This window comes from Rattus norvegicus, chromosome 10 (assembly GCF_036323735.1).
Source record: "Rattus norvegicus strain BN/NHsdMcwi chromosome 10, GRCr8, whole genome shotgun sequence".
In the NCBI taxonomy this organism is placed as follows: Eukaryota; Metazoa; Chordata; class Mammalia; order Rodentia; family Muridae; genus Rattus; species Rattus norvegicus.
Genome location: NC_086028.1, coordinates 34,910,001 through 34,927,819, shown reverse-complemented (window position 1 = coordinate 34,927,819; position 17,819 = coordinate 34,910,001). Strand labels below are relative to the sequence as shown.

Here is a 17,819-nt window from a genome sequence, read left to right as displayed (position 1 = left end):
AGTTGAGAATAACATATATTGATAGTCTTAAAAAACTCGAGAGATGAATGACTATCGACAGCAAGGAGCTTAACACAATATTCATTTTGTTCTCCTTTTCTGTTTAGCTACAGCTGAGGCTGGTCTTGAACTTCTAACCCTTCTGCCTTTCCTCCTAAGTGCTAGGAGTGCTGGGATTATAAGCATATCCCACTGTGCCTGTTTCTTACTTGCCTTCCTTAAAGGCAGACTCCTCTACACTGGGATTGAACCTCGATCCTCACAGACTGGATCCTAGCACTAAGCTGCCAACCCACTTTCTAATAAACCTTTGATAATGATAAGCAGACTGATATTTAGAAACTTCAATTACATTTGTATTTCTGAAATCTGAACACATAAACCTGTTTGTGTCTCTGTGAGAAACACCACCCAAGCACCACCTGCGTGGTGCCACTCTCCAGTACTGCAGCACCATCTGCTGCTGCCGGGCCACCCTTTGCCCTCCCACTGCTTACTCAGCACAGGGCCTTCCTTGTGCACAGTGGTGCTGGCTGAATAGACTGTACTTGCTCAGGGCAATGCAGGGATTTGGACGGAGAAGAGGTACTCTGGCTCTACATAATCACATGAATTTTCTTTACCAGCATTATGTGTAAATTCTGATAAAGGTGTTTTATTTGGTACGTGAATTATTTTTATCATCAAAAGATTTTATTATCAAGATTTTGAAGACATTTCCACATAAAAATGATGTGTGCTTAATGTAGTAGGTGCTCAATAAATGCCCAGTTAATGAAGGACTTACAAAAGTGCAATTTTAATCATCTTTATCTTCTTTAATACCAGTGAACTCTAGACCATAAAACCTGAATGCCAAGGAGAAAAACCATGAAATGTTGCTAAAACAGACATTGGGAAATGGTAAGAAATGAGCCAAACTATATCAAAGAATAGTTTTACCCCTAAAGGAATGGGCTCTTGGCATTTAGACAAATGGCAATCTCTGGATGGTTTAAACCATGCATTTCAACAAAACAGAGCACAGAAGTCTTAACAGGTAAAGAGCAAGCTAGTCCATAAACTGTTCCCCATGTTTGTTACTGACTCCCAGAGTACACGGAGCCTCATCAACTCCAGGCTTGAAGTCCTGGGCAAGCGCAGTGTAATTAGAAAAGGCAGCACCAGAGTGGCGACGAGAGATGGGTGAAAGGTTGTTAGATGGAAACTGCATGTAAGGATGAAAACAGAGGAAAGAACTTGCTTGTTACAAGATGAATGCCTACAACACCCATACACACGCCACCAGCCCACTCACACTGTACACAGACGGGCACTGCCCTCACTACATTTTTGCTTATTAACAGTTCAACAATTAAGACATTCATAACTATCTCAGAATACTTTCTAGGTTCAAATTCTACATTAGTTTTTCCCTAAGTTGCTGACAGCCCGGGAGATCTTGGGTAGCAGTGCTCAGCATGCAGCACCCCAACACTGCTGCCTGCCAGCCCACACTGCCCTCAGTGCTTCCCTTTAAAGTGACTATGTGTGATGCAATGATGTCAAAACACCAAACAGTCATTAAAGCAAACCTTTAAACAAGTAACCACATAATCACCAGCATACACATTCCTTATTATAAAGTTTGTTATCCCAAACGTGTTTAAATGTACATATTATTCTTTACAAAACTGCTGGACCACGTGGCTGCAACTTTCTCCTTGACAATCATCAGGTGCTCAATACAACAGCAAGGCTCTCTGGTGCCTGGAAAAAGGTCCCCACTTACTTGTTACTGCAATGTTGATTTCACCCGTTCGAGGAGTGAGCTCCCCATCTTGAGGAAGAGGCGATATCCCAGAAGTTCTCAGTGGCTCAAGGCCAAGGGAACTGTCATTGGCAAGGTCACCAAGGGCTGATCTTCGGTTAACTGCCTGGGTTCTGGTGAGCCTTTCCATATCAAACGCTACATTATCAGTACATGGCAGATTTGGCTGCAAAATATTTCCAGATTAAAAATCATTACAAGAACAAGTTCATAAAATCCTGAATGTTCACACCCCCTGCAAAGACTTCGTCATGCTTTCCCCACATCTCATCTATCTTTCCTGTCATTTAAGAAACCTTCTTCAAAGAATGAGCTCATTCCCCCCTTACCGAACTCCCTAAGTGGTACAAAGGAAAACCAAAACCCACAGGTCCAAACTGGCCACTGTAGCTTTGCAAAGAAATGATAGTCATTTGTAGCTACTGTCATGGGCAGAGGGAGGCTAGCATCATGTACAAAGCTGGGAAGCTTGCAGTCTGAAAATATAGTTCATTATCTTACTTAACACTAAATGCTATTTATTGTTGAGGGACAGCAGGTAACAGAATACCTCGTTCACTCTGTAACCTCTCTAAAATGCTCCATTTACTTGGTACCTAGTAAAGAAAAACAAAACAAAACAAAACAAAACAAAACAAAACTTCTACCTTTAAAAGCAAAGCATGTGACCAAGAGCAGATCAAAATCCAGGCTTGTAAACTGTCAGAAAGGGATCTGCTTCAAAGCCGAGTACCCGGCTCCAGCCAACCGTCTTCCTGTGTGCAGTGAGTGAGGGACGCTAACAGCAGAGGAAGAGGCTGCTCCTGTCTGCAGGAGGCAGCACAGGAAAGGCAGAGCCCAGAAAAATGGCTCACACTAGGGACAGTCATGACCCAGACCCTATGGCTTCTAGGGCAAGAGAATTCTGTTTTAGCGCCTCCCAAAGTTCTATGCTTATAGTAGTGTCATATCCAAAGAACCATGACAGCTATCATTTATTCCAGAAGGCTCCATTAAAAATGGACACAGGAGGGTTAGAGAGAAGGTTCAGTGGTTAAGAGCACTGGCTGTTCTTCCAGGAGTCCTAAGTTCAATTCCCAGCAACCACATGGTGGCTCACAACCATCTGTAATGGGATCCGATGCCCTCTTCTGGGTGTCTGAAGACAGCTACAGTGTGCTCATGTAAATAACATAAATAAAACTAAAAAAAAAAAAAAAATGGACAAAGGACAAGTTAATACTTCTATGTGTTGGCCATGTGAGAGTGTCTGTAAAATTAGTCTCACATGGAGGATGACTTTGCTCTCAGAGAACAGTTAGCAATGTTGAGACACTTAATTTTTTATTATTAAAAATATACCATGGACTATACCTTTATCGGCATTTTGGTCAAAAGCCTTAGCCTTTAATGGCTGAGCTATCTTTATCCCTACATACCTTTCTTTCCCTTTCCTTTTCATTTTTCTTTTTCCCAAGACAGGGTTTCTCTGTGCAGACCTGTCTGTGCTGGAACTCACTCTGTAAACTAGGCTGTTCTTGAACTCACAAAGATTCGCCTGCCTCTGGCTACACGGTGTTAAGATTAAAGGAGTGCACCAGCACCGCCTGGCTTCTACACACCCTTCTTACGGGATGCAAGGAAGTCTTCCACATTCTCACTGTATTGCTCAGGCACCTGTCACACTGACCTCGCGGCAGCACACCTGGCTAACACACCTGTAAGCTGTTCGAGGTTCTCTAGGGACTTCGTTGTCTCCATCTGCTTTCGCTGCTTACAAGTTACTGACACTCAGAGACGTGAAAGGCAAGCTTAAGTGGCAGAATATGACATCACTTCATACTATGCCAAATATGAGAAAAATTACCACTGAACCACAGTTTGCTACGTCCTTTACGTACCCTCAACCAGAAGCACACTTTTCAAAGTAGACTAGTACAGTTACTTATATTCTCTTCTAGTGCTCCCAAAAGGTAGTTTAGAACCTCCAAGTCATCTGAAACGAGGGCACTGTTGCAGCAACAAGGTCTGTGTGAAGAGAGCTAGTGTATTCTAACGAGATCTGGGCATGGCTTGTGTTATGTCAGTTGTATTATATTATATATGGATATGATACTGCATAAAAGTAGGGACAATCAGAGGACATACCACAATTCCTAGGGCTTTCAAAATATTAAGTTTACACATAGGGCAGGTACAGTGTTCACTGAGCCAGGGATCCACACAGGATTTGTGGAAAACATGCCTAGAAAAGAACAGAGAATTACATCATAAATTACACAGTGAAGAACTCCTAGGTCAACATTGAAAGATTTAGTGTTTAGTTTTTTTCCTGTTTTAAGGGATTTTTGACACTGAAGAGATAGTGGGGGCATATAAAAACATAATTTACAGACACTCTTCTGTACCCAATCTCGTGTGGTAACAGCACTGAGTAATGAGAGTGAATAGGATGTGTTTCTGTGTTGTGCTGGAAAGCTAACACAGGCCTTATGTACGCTGCAAGTGACGATCTTGCTGAGCTGCCCAGGATGGTCCCAAGCTCAAGTGACCCCACAGTAGCTGGGGCTACGGGTGTAAGCTACTGTTCCCCAGCTTGCCTTCCTATGCCGCTGATTCCAAAATAGGCTTGCGATCTAAAAAAATGTATTCAGAATAAAGACAACCAGACTTTATAAAGAAGCTATATTTTAGGAAAATAGCTCAGGTAGAACTGCACAAAGATATTGTCACAACTGAATTAAGAGTACCCCTGATAAATGTTAGTTTTAGGAAACTCAACCTCATGTTGAACATTGGTAGAAGTCCCAGGGCAGTTAGAACTGTTTTGATGTGGTGAACTGTATTTAAGAATAAGACCATCAGCTGCAGTTCTCGGCTGAGATGCTAACGGGCTAAGGACTGGGGGGTGGGAGGTGGACGACATACTCTCCTACTCAGGAGAGCAGAAAGTCACATCCTCCTGATCTCTGTCATCCACCCAGGGAGGGTCTGTATTCTGTGACGAGGAACGTTTTCACATGGGCTCCCCTGCACAAGAACTCGAGGAAGCTGCCACCCATCATAGGGCACCTGAAGTGCTAGGCTGACGCGAAGGGACCATCAACAGATACAGTTTTGGAACATGTTGTAATCTGAGTTTAGAATAAAAGACAATTTGACAGATAGCAAATAGGGCCATCAGATCTTTAAAACCTTAGTTCTTAATTTATAATTTAATGCTTTGTTACTGTTTATAACCTAACTGTTCCTTTGACCTTTGATTTTTTCTTATGTTGAATGTTTAGTTATTCTCTTTTAGATTTTGACTTAGAAGTAAAAGTGCCCCGTCCCATGTTCCCTTTTGTAAGGGAAGGTAATAAAGACTACATGGCTGTCTGTAGACTCGGTTAGCTAACTCAGAACCTGTAAGTAGTACTTCTTTTCAAAACAAATGTTCCTTTTCTATGCAGCCTCACCTGCGCCCCAGATAACTCTGCAACCCATAACTCAGAGCCAATCTTTTCAGCTCTCTACTACTCTAGCTTCTGTGTATCTCACCTTCTGTCTCTAACTCCCACAGCTTTTCCAGGCCCTGCGGGGAGACTGTGATTGGAAATATTGTATGAGAGATGAAGAAATAAATTTAAAAGAAAAAGAAAATAAAAACAACACTCCTTACCCAAAAACCAAGCCCTTGCTCTGTAGGCAGTGGCCTTGGACACTCCTGCTCCCCGCTGAGCAGACGCTGGCAGCTGCCCTTCCTCACCTATTGTCTCCACGTCAGTCATCTCCGCAGCTACTGTTCACCATACCATACCTGCTATGCCCTTCATCTTCTTCCTGGGCAACGCTTCGCTACTAAGCTTCTGGAGCCTTGGCCCACCTCCTCTTAGCTGTCTCCCCTGAAGGACTATATGAAGGACTATGAGTAGGGAAGGCAGGTTTGATTGCCTTACAAGGCTGTCTGAAGTACAAGAAAAACTGTCTGTGAAATACCCTGACAAGTTCTAAGAGAGGAAAGATGAAAGCTTTTCTAAACTGGCAAAATGACCTCAATGATCACACAGTATCCCAGCAAATGGCAAAGAACACTCTTGTAATGAGCCTCAGGCACTAGCACATCTATCACGGTGCCCTCGCACTAGCCAGAGGGTGCACCACAGGGGCCAGAACTTGAAAAGCCACCCTTCCATCACTCTCTTGGAAAAAAATGCTTGTAATAAAAATACACACAGCAGCAGAGAGGGGTAAGGAGGTGGACTGAGAAGTGTAGAGAACAGTGCACTGATGTATCAGAGCTCCCACCATGTCCTTTATTTCAGCAAGAAATGCTGTGAGGTACAAAGTGGGAAATGCACAGAATATGGAAGGAACAAAGCCGGCAGCACTGAAATGCAGGGTCTCTTCCCTCCTACTCCCCAGGACCAGAATAGAGAGGTCAAAAAGCAGCAGGGCTAGGGGAGGAGTGTGAGCTGGAGGTGAGCTGTGAAAACAGCTCGGCAGCACCCTGTTAAGGACCTAGCAAACATAAAAGGATCTAGGATTATTAAAGGTCAGAGACAAGAAGTCCCTTCCCAGCCAGGACTGGCTGACACTGTTTAATCTGACCTCCCTCCGTGGTGGGGGTGGCTGCAGCAACTCCCCAGCTAGCAACCAGCCAGCATCCTGTCTGTTTTAGCTCCAGCAGACATCTTCAGCTGCAGCACTCTCCTTCTGGGTATTTTTACCTCCTCAAATCTTGTGGCTAACCTTTAAATAAGGTGACTGTTTTTAGTTTTGAAGCCATAATGGCTAACATCCAAAAGATGATCAACTGTAATCAACTGACACAAGCAGGAGGTCCCCAAAGCAATGCTGACTGCCATCTGTCCACAATGAATTAGTGCAGCAGAGGAGAAAAAAAGAAAAAAAAACCACGTGACAAAGCAATTCACAAGAGGTTTGCTATCTATAGAGAAAGGTTTGGTTCAGAATAGGCTTGTTAAAAATGAAGGACAGAAAGGCATCTTGCTGTCTTCCTCCAACTGAGGAGAGACAGTGAACACAGATTCTACCAAAAGCTGGCTGCAGGGCAGTATGGGTAAGGGATGGATTTAAAACAAACTATAGGCTCAAAGGCTTGAATATGACTAAATACCGATAAGCAAAGACAGACAGAACAAAGACAAGGGAACAGTGAGTCAACAGATCAAGGTCCCCTGGGAAGGGAAAGAGCTGGTAGAAAAGATCCAGGCAGGGACAGCAGTACTGGACCAGGACCAGGCAGGGACAGCAGTACTGGACCAGGACTGAGCCGCCTCCTTCATCCTAGGAGGTGCCCAGGGGGCTGGGGGCACTCAGATGCAGACGTGCTGGAGGCCTGGTGATGTAAGTTCAGGAATTCCATCAACTACTCTCTCTACGAAGCTTACTTGGCCAAGAAGGAGAACAATGGGGTTAGGGAGGTGTTTAAGGAGACCCTGCTGTGATAGATAGGGAAGGCCAATCAAGACAGGAGACCGGTGTGGTTAGCACTTGGCATCCAGCCAGGGTGGAACTGTTGCTGTCTGTTCAGTCTGTTCAGTCCAGGTGAAGACAGTGAGGGGCAAGAGCACTCAGCCACAGCGGATGAAGAAACCATGGAAGGCTCACGGTCAAAGACCTTAAAGATAGGAGATGGAGGGTATTCCAAGTGGAAAGACACTGAGCAGGAACACCAGGTGGAATTACCACAGGCACCAGTGTCACTGACTGGAAACAAGAAGCTTGGGGAGGATTTGGGGTAAGACGAACTTCCTGGGTGGACATGTTCTAGGTTAGTGGTTCTCACTGGGAGACATCTGAGTTGTCAAGATGTGTGGTTTTGGGGAGTAGTGTATAGGCTAAGGACACTGCCAAAGTCCTGTGACGTACAGAGCAGCTTCCCCTATCTTCTCCTGCAAATAGAGACTTATCTGATCAGAACGTCTGCAGTGCCAAGGCTGAGAAACCCCAAACAGGTCAAAGGTTGTCCCAAAAGGTTGCTCAATGGGAAGAGTTAATTTTTACTGCACCTGGGGATGTTGTTAGGGTGAGGAGCCAGCATATTCTGACCTGGCAGAACAGTATAATTTAGAGAAAGCTGCAACTTGCTGAGACGTAAGAGAGTAGCTGGCTGCAAAGTAACATGGAGAACAGACACAGGCAGTGGTAGCACATCTAGCATAAAGTAAGGAGAGACAGTGAAGGGGATGGTGCTGCAGCTGGACTGCAAAGAAATTCCCTAAAGTCTGCCAGACTTGTGCTCTTTAAAACAGCTCACAGACACAAAGGCTAAGCAGCTGTGTTGTTTTAGCTTCAGTAGCAGCTAAGGACCCCCAAGACTGCAGACCCCAGTAGGGAGTGTGACCCTGTGATATCAGGGTCACTCAGGGACTTACTAAAATAAAGATGTATGGTGGGGCTCCACTTTGGATCTTTATAAAAATCTCTCATTGATCTGATAGGGAGTCAGGCTGAGAAAACTTGGTTAAACTAGAGATGGGGGAAGGGGAAGGAGGGATGGAGAGAGAGAGAGAGAGAGAGACAGACAGAGAGACAGAGAGAGAGACAGAGAGAGACAGACAGAGAGACAGAGAGAGACAGAGACAGAGAGACAGAGACAGAGAGACAGAGAGGACAGAGAGAGACAGAGAGAAGACAGAGACAGAGAGAGACAGGCAGAGAGAGAGAGAGAGAGAGAGAGAGAGAGAGAGAGAGAGACAGACAGACAGACAGAGAGAGACAGAGAGAGGACAGAGACAGAGAGAGCACTCAGAGTCAACCTGGAAAAGCCAAGGCTTCAGGGCTGGCGAGAATGGGAGCAGCAGCCCAGAGTCATGTATCTTAGGAGCAGACTCCCTTGAGGAAGATGCTTTCATTTCAGTGATAACCACAACTCTTTCCCCCCTACTTTAGGTACGAGCTGGGTCCAGGGGTTTCTGGGCAGGGAGAGGAAGACAAGCAGTGTCTTACCTCTCAGCTTCCTGGTCAAAGCAGGCAATTGCTGACTGATTTTTAGTACACTTCACAGACCCTTTTCCTGACTTGCTTCTTGAATGTGTTTTCTTCAGCATTACACACGTAGATTTTAAATAACCGAATGAAGAAAAATGGTCAGTACATAATTTCCACAGGGCTGCTTACATTGAGCTTGCTAAGATCTCCCTTTATATAACCTAGAATTAAAATGCTTACTCCAGAATCTTGGATTTCTATTTTTGTATACAGGATTCTTCTAGAGATCCAGATTTAAAAAAAAAAAAAAAGGTAATCTATTTTGTATGTATTTCCTAAGGCACAAAATGTTACTTTCTGAGTAAGTAAAAGAGGACTGTTAGCTTCATGGAGACACAACTGTCTGCGGATATTTTATCCAGTCCCAAGCTGACAAGGCAGAGCCATGTGTCTATCTTCTCATGAGATAAGAGAGGAAAGTAAGTCTTTGGGTAGGCTTCTTAGGTGACTTGATATTTTACACTCAGAACAGCGCATCCTGGTGTTTCCCATTCCCCAGCTCTGGACAGAACCATGGTAGACATCATCATGCTTATGAGAAAACTTGCATAGCCCAGTCTGATGGTGCAGTGTTACCTTAGCTACACGGGAAGCTGAAGCATGAGTTTGGCAAGTTCAAGCAGTCTGGGCTGGAGTGAGTTTGTGGTCAGCCTGGGCAATGTAATGAGAGCCTGTCTTAAAGTAAAAAGAATGCTCAGGATATACCTCAAAAGAGAGGGAGGAAGAGAGAGAAAAGGAGGGAGGGAGAGAAGGAGTGAGCTAGCTAGGCCTTAGCAAGGGAAGAGAGTCCCTTTTACTGGCTTTGCCATATTTGATCTGAAATCTACTGTTGGCTTTACTACTCTTCACTGGACAACTCTGCTACGGTTTGGGTACAGTCTGAGTGTCACTCCCAGAGTCCACTGTGGTGAAACTCTGGTCATTGGATGGTACTTGGTACTTCTGTAGGTTGCAGAACTTCTGGGGTTCTAAGGGCACTCATTGGTAGTGTAGGTATTTCCTATGGACCCTTTTGGTGGTTCTCATGAGGTTGTTACAAAGCAGCATGCATGCTGTCATCCATCATCCTCACCAGAGATAAAATCTCAGGACGTTACACTGAGAACTTCCAAGACTACAAAACAAACCTTTTTTTCAGTAACCATGTCAGATACTTTGCCACAGTATGAAAAACTAGCCAATATAAATAAGAGGAACAGCCACTCTGGATTGTTGTGGGAATCAGAAAAGACAGTAAGTGTGATCCACACAGGGTAGTGAACTGGCTCAGAGTAGTTATAAAGCAAATGGCAGACCTTCCATTCTTCATAACTCAGGCCCCTAGCCTTGTGGAACCCAGAGCAAGTGGTGGAGGACTCATGGAAGGGCTTTGTAATGAACTCTGATTTGAGATGGAAAGAAACAAGAAATGGTTTTTGTTTGTTTGCTTTGGGCCTTTTTTTTTTTTTTTTTTTGGCTATACTAGGAATTACACCCACAACTGGACCATGCTAGGATCATGCTGTACCACTGAGCTATGGCCTAGTGCAGGAGGATCACTGTGAGATGGTTTGTATATGCTTAGCCCAGGAGGGTTACTTAACACACTCTTAGGTTATGATGTGCCTGGATGTTGACATGTTTTCTTATACAAACAATTCTTTCATATGCAAACAATTGAGAGGGACTCTGGACAGAGTTGACCAAGACCTCCCATTACCAGCATTTAGTCCTTAGCCTGTTAGCCAAGCTATTGGTCAGGAGGTAATTCAGGAGCAAGTAGATACCCACTCTGGAAGGGAGACATTAACACCATTCCTTTCAAACAAAGAAAGCTGACGTACTTGCAGGGGAGAACCCGAACAACATCATTCTGCTTATAGCTCTCTATGCAGACTGCACAGTGATCGAAGTCTGGGTCTGTTTCCTGAAACAAAAGCATAAGAGCTGAGGAGCATGTACACACGAGAGCTGCAGACAACTCAGCTGAGAACACTCCTACCACGAGTGGTTGGCTATAAAGGGAAAGAAACTAAAAATAACAAGTTTTCATTTGCTTAAGTATGTTGACCCAAATTACATATGAGTCAATCATATAATTCATACCAATTCTATTTATGATATGCCTTAGAAAAAGTCAGAGCTCTAATTTTTCCACAGTTCACAATGGATCACCTCGGATTATCATGTGTGTACCCCATTTGCTCTATAACTACCTACTCTCAATAGGTTTCACTATTACAATCTAAAAAAAATGGAGGTCCTCATCAGGATGCTCATGTAGCAGATCAATTCCCGAAGCTGTACAAACAATGTGGAGTGCTGAGGAGACTCCTATGCTACAGTCCTAACTCAGAATCAAGAATTGCGCTCTGGTCACAGACTTGGGGCAGTCAGTAGTTTAACTCAGTAATGGGCATTTATAAAGAATCGGCCAACCAGTTGTTTAGTCATCAGGTTAACTAACGTCCTTCACTCTCTGGCCTGGTCCGAGAAGGGCTCCATGAGACTTGTGTTAAGACAAGTAACCAATAACCCGAGCCATGGCCATACGGTTAGCAGTCAACCTTGGCAGATGTCGGGTACAAAAAGTATACTAGCTTTAATAATCACAGGAAAGATTACTTGGTAGGGAGGGGTAGAGAACGATATGGTAGGCTGTACCAATCCAGGGAATTTCTAATTCATAGTGGCTGGTCAAGCCAAGAAAGCATTTTGACCAGGGACTGGTCTGGGGCTAAATCCAGCTGTCTTGATGCAGCCTGTACTTTCTGCAAGCGCCTTTTCCTTCCCTAATGTGCAGTGACACCCAGTGAGAATGCTTCTCCCCCTGGAGCTGTTTCAAGATGACAGGCTCCAGTATTCAAAGGCATGGGAACAAAAATAGTAAAAGAAAGAATGTGTCAAAACAAAGAAAATAGAGAATCACACAAAACCCTCCTACCAGAGCTCTCTGCTAAAATATTAGCACTGGGTAGAGGATGGCACAGTCTTGTTTTTTCACCTCTAAAGCTTTCTAAAATTTTTAATTCTTGATAAGTTTGAATCCACGGAATGCAGAAACTAACAGTAAGCTGCTATAAGCATTTGAATTCTGACAGGAACGCTGATGAAAGGTTTCCGCTGGTATTTGTCACCATCTCTTTGACTCGGTCCTCTTAGGCTTTAGGTCCAGCACAGGTCAGAGTGTTCTCTAATCCTTGCTAACTGAGACACCCTAGAATGAAGGTCTTAAAGTCTTCACTTAACCAGGAAGAAACAATCCAGAACAGATGCGGCAGTCTTAAGGAATGGAAGAAAATGTACCTCTGCTGGCTATTTTATGTGCAGTCTGTCTCATCGGGGCTCCTGTGCTAGGCTCTAAGGGCAGAAACTACAGAGGAGCAGCCAGAGCAAGAAGTCACTTCTGCTACTAACAGTGAGAGCTCGTGAAGCCCAGGGACGCTGAGAGACTAGCTGAAGGCTCTCCAGACAGGCAAAGCGCGAGTGAGATTTCCAAGGGAAAGATAATTTCATTACTGTACCTTATCGCCCTTTTTCACCGTTCTAGTTGTCAATTTACTGATGGCTTTCTTGGCTGCGTCTCCAAGACGACGCTAAGAAAATAAAAAATAAAAAGATTAAATGAAAGATCTCTGAACAATAGCCCTCATTTTCGTATGTGATGCTGAAGTGAGTACAGGATCTCTATTTTAAATAATTAAAGGTATGATGCCTGTCTATTATTCTAGACTACTTCTGCCATATTATGTAAATGGGTTCTGAAAAAGCAATAAAAATTTAGAAAACTGGCAGCTATACCATCAGTTCTTCATCCTAGTTGAATAAAAAGTACATTTGGTGAGACAAATCTGTGTATAGCCACTTGTGCTTCTGTCTACTGTGTGAGGCCATGTTATCAGTGCTGCTGTGTCCTCTAGGGCTCCCATTCCTGCCCAGAGGCTTTCCCAGAGTGCTCTAACAGCGAAAGAAACCTCCAATTCCCCACTGAGTTATCACTACTGCACTGAAAACAGATACAGCATCAAGTCTACTTCTGGCTTAGCTCACAATATACTCTGTGATCTTAGCAAAAGGTGAATGCTTGTCTAGGTTTAACTCAGGTAATTTCTAAAATTGGACTTAACTAACATTGCCAGACACAAACAGCAATGCTGGACATCGACAACCCAAAGAAGCCACCTGTACTTAGGAAATGAGCAAGGAATACACCTCATGTGGTGGTGGGAGATGGGTCAGGAATAGCAAAGAATGCCTGGGACGGCTTTGAGGAAGTGATGCCAGAGCTAAGACTTGGGAAACTTGGCCAGGAGAAGTTAGTAAGGTCTCGGGGACAGGATGGGACTCTAAACAGAAGAATCCGAATGCTTCGGGAGTCACACTGGGATGACAGATGCAAACTGAGACCATCTCAGACAGCCACTCTAAATACAACTATATTTTAAACCGAGTAGAGGCAGATAAAAAAAAAACCTGAAGGAATGGGGAGGGGAAAGAAAACCAAGGCAGACCTCACACTGTTCTGTAAGGACTTAAAAGGAAGACAACTAAACAGAAGAGCATCAGAGGAAAATTCAAAATATATTATACAAAATAATTTAATGAACACCTTCATCTCTATCAGAATGGTTTAACTATCAATATTTTGCTTGTAATTTCATCTAACAATCCCCCGTAACTTAAGAATTTCCAAGTGTATCATATCAGCTCGTCATTCCATTCATCTTCATTTGCTTCTGACAGGGGCTTTTGATGGTTCTGTCCTACTTAATATAATCAACCCTTAATCAACACCGTCTCTTACCGAAACTATGTGCTTCAAATGGCTACGGAATATCTTTTTAAAATGTTTTTAGGGGCTGGGGATTTAGCTCAGTGGTAGAGCGCTTACCTAGGAAGCACAAGGCTCTGGGTTCAGTCCCCAGCTCCGAAAAAAAGAACCAAAAAAAAATGTTTTTAAGATTTACTTTCATGTTATGTGTGTGTGTGCGCGCGTGTGCGTGCGTGTGTGTGTGTGTGTGTGTGTGTGTGTGTCTGTGTGTCCGTGTGAATGTATGCTGGGTGTACATGCTTTCAGAGACCAGAATAGAGTTCAGTAGAGTTGCAGGAGGTTGTGAGCCACCCAATATGGGTGTTCAGAATTAAACTTTGGTCCTCTGGTAGAGCAGTAAGTACTTTTAATTGTCGAACCATCCAGAATGTCTTTTGATAGGTGGCTTGTATAAATTAGGATATAATGTCTAAATAGTTAGTATTTAGCTGTTATGCTTTTCAAGTTTCTTTTGGCCAAGTCTCATTTATCATACTTGAAAAATCAAAGCTGCCCTTTTAAAGATGTAATAGGCTTTCACTGTCCATATAAGGGGTACATGTGATACTTATTTAAAGACACATGGACACCCCATGGTCAGAGCTTAGTCTATTTTCATGTGTTGCTTTAGAGACATCATTCTAATTTTCATAGACTGTTTTCATTTGAGGGTTCCTGAGATTTTCCTGCTATCAATTTATTTAATGTCAAACACATTGTATTTTGTGTAAACTTGACTCTTTTGTCCTGTGGTCTAGAATGTTTATTTTGCTTTTGTTGGATGGAGTTCTCTAAAATGTCAACCAGGCTAAATTCGCTGGCATGTAACTATTTCCTACACTGGCTGCCATTGGCTGTCTGTCCTTCAATCACTGAGAAGGCAGAAGCTTCTGGGGTCCTTCCTCAGTGCAGGTTAGCATGTCTCACCTCCCACTTGTGAAGCTTGGTTACTAAGCATTTAAGATTGTTACATCTTCTTGTTTAAGTGACTGCTCTATTAAGAATAACTGATTTCCAGAGTGATGGTTATTCCTGGTTGTCACCTTGACTGCATCTGGAATGAACTATAATCCAGAAATGGAGGGCACACCTGTGATCCAGATCTTGAGGCTGGAAGACACAGACTTCTGACCTGAATCTTGTCATGGAGATCTTTAGGCATAGTGGCCATGAAAAACTTAGGCCCAGGTAAGGTAGTACATGCCTTTAATCCCAAGAGATGATGGAAGCAAGTAGATCTCTGAGTTCAAAGTCAACCTGGGACAAACCAAGTTCCAGGCAGGCATGGTGCAGGAAGAGCTGAGAGTTCTACATCTTCATCTGAAGGCCTCCAGGAAAAGACTGGCTTCCAGACAGTCAGGACCAGGGTCTTAAAGCTCCTTCCCACAGTGACACACTTCCTCCTCCAACAAGGCCACATCTATTCCAACAAGACTATACCTCCAAATAGTGCCACTCACTAGGCCAAGAATATACAAACCATCGTTCCCAGTGACAGCTCTGCTTTGAAATTTACACTGGCATTAATGCAACCACTTAAGGTTTATTTTAATTTGTGTCCTAAGGGATGGCTCATTCAGGTCTTTTTACATATTTGCATTTTCTCACTCATTTATACAAGCCCTGCTCCTGAAATACCTCCTCAGCCAGGCATTTTATATTTAAATTGGCTTTTGTAGGCAGCACATAGATGGTTCTTGCACTTTTAAAAAGCCCATTTTCTTAATCTCTGCTCTCAACTGACATGTTTACACCAAGTATTTCAGATCCCAGGATTATTGGATCTTTTATCTGTAAATCAATCCACCTGAAACTTGCTTTGTACTCCATATGTCCTTTTCTTCTCCTCTGTGGGCAGGATTATAACATTTACCAGTTTTTACTTTGGTTAATTGTGTGTGTGTGTGTGTGTGTGTGTGTGTGTGTGTGTGTGTGTGTATGGGACTGAACTCCAGGCATCAGGCTTGCACAGTAAGTGCCTTTAAGCACTGAGCCACCTCCATGACCTCAGTTAAGTAATTCTTTATTCTATTATTTTAATAGCTGCCTTAGAGTTAATGCATATATTTTTAATCAGTTACATCACTGTGCTTTTAAAAGTATATATAGTTCTCTCTCTGGCTCTCCCAAGCACTTTGAGAGTAGGTCTCATTCTATATTCTAGGTTGGCATGAAATTTACAAGTAGTTAGCCTGGCCTTAATTTCATTCAATCATTTTTTTAAAAAAAAATTATTGGATATTTTATTTCTTTATATTTCAAATGTTATCCCCTTTTCCAGTTTCCCCTCCAGAACCCCCTGTCTCATCCCCCCTTCCCTGCTTCTATGAGGGTACTCCCTGACCCACCCACCTACTCCTTCCTGCCTCCCCACTGTAGCATTCCCCTACACTGGGGCATTGAGTCTTCACAGGACCAAGGGCCTCTCCTTCCATTGATGTTTTGCCCTCATTCTCCAGTTGCTAAGATCCTGGGTGTGATCCACCATGCTGTCAGTATCCTGTCATTTCTTCCTCTTGTCTTTTGTGTTATTATCTCCACCCTCTCTGCTTATTCAAATTCTACAAAATCAACAATATACCATAACCTCATCTCATATTTTTAAAAATTAAAAATTGTGATTAACATATATAATGTTAATGTAACATGTATGTAGCACGACTTGACCATCTTAAACATTTGTGGCGCATTATATCTGTGGCTGCATCCACTCTCACTCCTATAGGTCTTGGTAATCACTATTATGATTTTCTGTCTTCTAGGTAGATTGCAGAAGCACCACACAGTGTTTGTAACCAGCACATTTCATTTTGCATAGCATTTCCCAAGGCTCACTGCTGTGGTAGCATGCCTTAGAATATTTCCTTTCTGAAGCTGATTGACGCTCCACTTGTATGTGTATATGCATGTTCTTGACAAAGGCTCTTGCTATGTACCCTATGCTGGTATGTCACATTTGACAATCTCTGCCTAAGCTTTGCAAGTGCTGGCGTTACAGACATGCACTCCTATCACATTTTATTCATCTCTTCATATGCGGATAAACTATGGAGCTGCCTCAACTTTTTGACTGTGAATTATGCTGCTACCAAAAATACATCTGAATTCCTGCTAATGTCTATCTCCGTAGAAATGTCTTACACATTTCCATAGTGCACCCATGACTTATTTATCATTGGCAATGCACCAGCAGCTTCAGTCCTTGTTCCATGACAGTAGTTACTTCCTGTTGTTCCTATCACACACACACACACACACACTCACACTCACACACACACAGAGAGACACATAGACACACACAGACACATACATGCATACACACACACAGACACACACATGCAGACACACACACAGACACACACATGCAGACACACAGACACATACACACAGACACATACTCACAGACACACACTCAGACACACACACAGACACACACATGCATACACACACAGACACACACATGCAGACACACAGACACACACATGCAGACACATACTCACAGACACACACTCAGACACACACACAGACACACATGCATACACACACACAGACACACACATGCAGACACACACACATACATGCATACACACACAGACACACACACAGACACACACATGCAGACACACAGACACATACACACAGACACATACTCACAGACACACACTCAGACACACACACACAGACACACACATGCATACACACACAGACACACACATGCAGACACACAGACACAGACACACACATGCAGACACACAGACACATAGACACAGACACATACAGACACAGACACATACTCACACAGACACACACACTCAGACACACACACAGACACACATGCATACACAGACACACACTCAGACACACACACATATACTCACACAGACAGACACATACATACATACATACATACATACATACATACATACATACATACACACACACACACACACACACACACACATCCTGACAGGTGTGAAGTGACTCTTCAGCATGACTTTTTCATTTGTACTTTCCTAATTAATGATGGCTGAGCATCTTTCATCTGTCAATAGGCCATTTTCATATTCTCTTTGTAGAAGTTTGTATTCATGTCTTTTGCCTTTTTTTAAAATCTTTTTTTTTGTTAATGAAATGTAGGAGTTCTTTATAGTGTTTTAATGCTTTATAAAATCTACAAGTGACAATTTCATTACATTTCAAGGATGTCTTTCTAGTTTGTTGGTTGTATCCTTTGTTGTAGAGGAA

The 17,819-nt window shown here is 43.1% G+C and overlaps 1 protein-coding gene across 4 annotated transcripts in view; it reads right to left on the bottom strand.

Moving 5' to 3' along the window:
- Window positions 1-17,819, bottom strand: part of Rnf130 (ring finger protein 130) — a 113,211-nt gene that overhangs the window by 29,311 nt on the left and 66,081 nt on the right. For all 4 annotated transcript variants that reach the window (XM_039086813.1, XM_039086814.2, XM_039086812.2 and 1 more), the window contains exons 4-7: window positions 12,289-12,360; window positions 10,609-10,691; window positions 3,938-4,034; window positions 1,772-1,976 (exon numbers count right to left, since the gene is read on the bottom strand). In XM_039086813.1, the coding sequence (XP_038942741.1) occupies window positions 1,772-1,976; window positions 3,938-4,034; window positions 10,609-10,691; window positions 12,289-12,360 (457 nt within the window). The remainder of the gene's footprint in view (window positions 1-1,771; window positions 1,977-3,937; window positions 4,035-10,608; window positions 10,692-12,288; window positions 12,361-17,819) is intronic.